The sequence below is a fragment of the Protobothrops mucrosquamatus genome, unplaced genomic scaffold (assembly GCF_001527695.2).
Source record: "Protobothrops mucrosquamatus isolate PMUCROS unplaced genomic scaffold, P.Mucros_1.0 scaffold448, whole genome shotgun sequence".
NCBI classification, from domain to species: domain Eukaryota; kingdom Metazoa; phylum Chordata; class Lepidosauria; order Squamata; family Viperidae; genus Protobothrops; species Protobothrops mucrosquamatus.
Window position 1 is genome coordinate 105,335 of NW_015386771.1, and position 2,405 is coordinate 107,739.

At 36.7% G+C, this 2,405-nt stretch overlaps 1 protein-coding gene across 1 annotated transcript in view; it reads left to right on the plus strand.

The window, feature by feature from the left end:
• The window catches only part of LOC107287859 (cullin-9-like), a 54,587-nt gene that overhangs the window by 39,779 nt on the left and 12,403 nt on the right, over positions 1 to 2,405 (plus strand). Inside the window, 3 exon segments of the mRNA XM_029284227.1 lie at positions 276 to 439; positions 1,647 to 1,740; positions 2,082 to 2,168. Of these exon segments, the coding sequence (XP_029140060.1) occupies positions 276 to 439; positions 1,647 to 1,740; positions 2,082 to 2,168 (345 nt within the window).

The window sequence follows — 2,405 nt, forward strand, 5'->3', positions numbered from 1 at the left end:
CTGGCCTAGGGAGGATTTTTAAATTGGGTTTCTTAGAAATTTTAATTACCACAACACTAAAATATTGGTTTTAATTTGGTTTTATTCGGTGGGGTGTGTGGGTTTGTCTTTGTTTTTTAAAAATGTTGTGAGCCGCCCTGAGTCCTTCGGGAGAAGGGCGGGATACAAATTGAATAAAATGAAATGAAAATGAAATGAATGAAGCCTGGAGGCAGGGGGGCTCTCTCTTTTTAGGACCCCATACCACATAGTTCAGTCTTTGGTTTTCTTCACAGGCTCACTATCCTGCCAGCTGCAGTCACATGTCTCAGTGGATGGATGATGGTGGTTTCTATGAAGGAATGACTGTGGAAGCCCAGAGTAAACACCTGGCCAAACTCATATCTAAACGCTGTCCAAGCTGCCAAGCTCAAATAGAGAAAAATGAGGGCTGTCTACAGTGAGTATGTTTTCCAGTACATTTCTGTATAAAGAGGAAAAAATATATATGGAAGCTTCAGCAATTTATGGTTTGCTGGACAGATTGGATTATTCTGCCTTCTCTCTCAAAGACAAATTGATTTGCGTCTTCCTCACTCTAGAGGCAAGAGGTTGCAAGACAAAGTAACACCCAATTTGATCAACTTTCTCCATCCTGGTGCCCTTTAGATATATGGAAACTACTATACCTAAACCACTCTGCCATTTTGGGGCATTTTCCCTAAGTAGTTTTCATAATACCAGTCCTATCTCCATTGTCATTTAAGGAACATTCTTTTCTCTTTTTAATCATGTCGATGTGTGGGTGTTATTTGTTATTATTGCTAACATTCCTTTGAAAAGTTAGAATGGAAAACTTGATGGATAGAAAGTACAGGTACTCACTAGGCTTCCTCCTTACATATTGGTTCCTGGTATCTGGGCACCTTGGCTCAACATTTACAGCCTTAGTTGCTCCTCATGTAATCTTAAATCTCACAGAGCAAATACAGTCCCAATAGAGCTTAAAAAAATATCTATTTATCATTTTATTTAGTATTTTCACTGACCATGTTTGGATGTGATGCCGTAGGCAGGGCATCACCTAAATATTACTATTTATCATATTTTGAAGAGAAAGTGTTCTCTAGCATTTGCTTTTATTTTTATCATTGAAGCAATGTTTCTTCCCTTTCCTTGTTAATACTGTGGTGTCTGTGGTTAATACTGTATGGCTTTCCATGTTTTATTTATTTGGTCAATTTATGTGGCCACCCATCTCACAAATTATAAAAAGCAATAAAAACATTAAAAACCATCACCCCACCCCATAATCTGCTGGAGAGTACACTCAAGTTCCTACCAACACAGCCATTTTGCAAGCTCTATGTTACTAGATTCCCCAGGCCAGATGGAAAAGCCATGTCTTAGAATGTTCCAGAAGTCCAATAAGGTGGGGATCAGTCTGAATTCAGGGGGAATTAATTTCCAAATGGGGGGTACTGTGGTAGAAAAAAGCTTTCCTACTGGGTCCCATCAGATGATGTTTCTTGGTGGAGGGACCTGGAGCTTGCTCATTAACATGTACTTAGCTGAAACAGCCCTAGAGTTTCTTTTCACATTAATGACCCAAAAAATGAAGTTGGTGGCCACATCTTACTAATGGCCCTCATCCCCGTTATATGCAGTATGACTTGTGCCAAATGTAACCATGGATTTTGTTGGCGTTGCCTGAAACCTTGGAAACCAACCCATAAGGACTACTACAACTGCTCTGCCATGGTAAGTGTTTATGCAAAAGACAAATAACTTTTCTGATACAGGAATATTCTTTTCTAAGGGAATATAAGTAGTAATATATTTTTTTTTTAGGGTAAAGCAAGTCCAGGTATTTTTTTTATTTATCCTGGCATATGGTAAATAATATTACTTTTGTTTTTTTATTATTATATACCAATTACTAACTCTTTTATGTTTTCAAAGTATAATTACGCCTGTAGTTTTGGACTTCTTTTCCAATGTATATATAAAATCTACATTTTATATATATAGTTCTAAGAAATTTTAAAAGAAATAATGTTTGCTGTTACTTTGAATAATTGCATTCCATTTCTCTCCTTCAGGTAAGCAAAGCAGCTCGACAGGAAAAGCGTTTCCAAGACTATAATGAAAGGTGCATTTTTCATCATAAAGCAAAGGTCAGGATCACTGTTCTGTACCCTAACATGCATCATCAACCATGTACTTTTATGCATTGGTCATCTTAGAATATTTAACTATAGACCATTCTAGTCATTGAGAACAGTAATATGTCATCACTTCATCCAGTGAAAAGGCAATTTAGAAAGATTGTTTTGTTTCAAAACCAATAAATGAAATTAAACCTTATTATTAGAAGAGAAAATGCCTTTTCCTCATACTTTCTGCCTTTTATCAGGAAAGTAGAG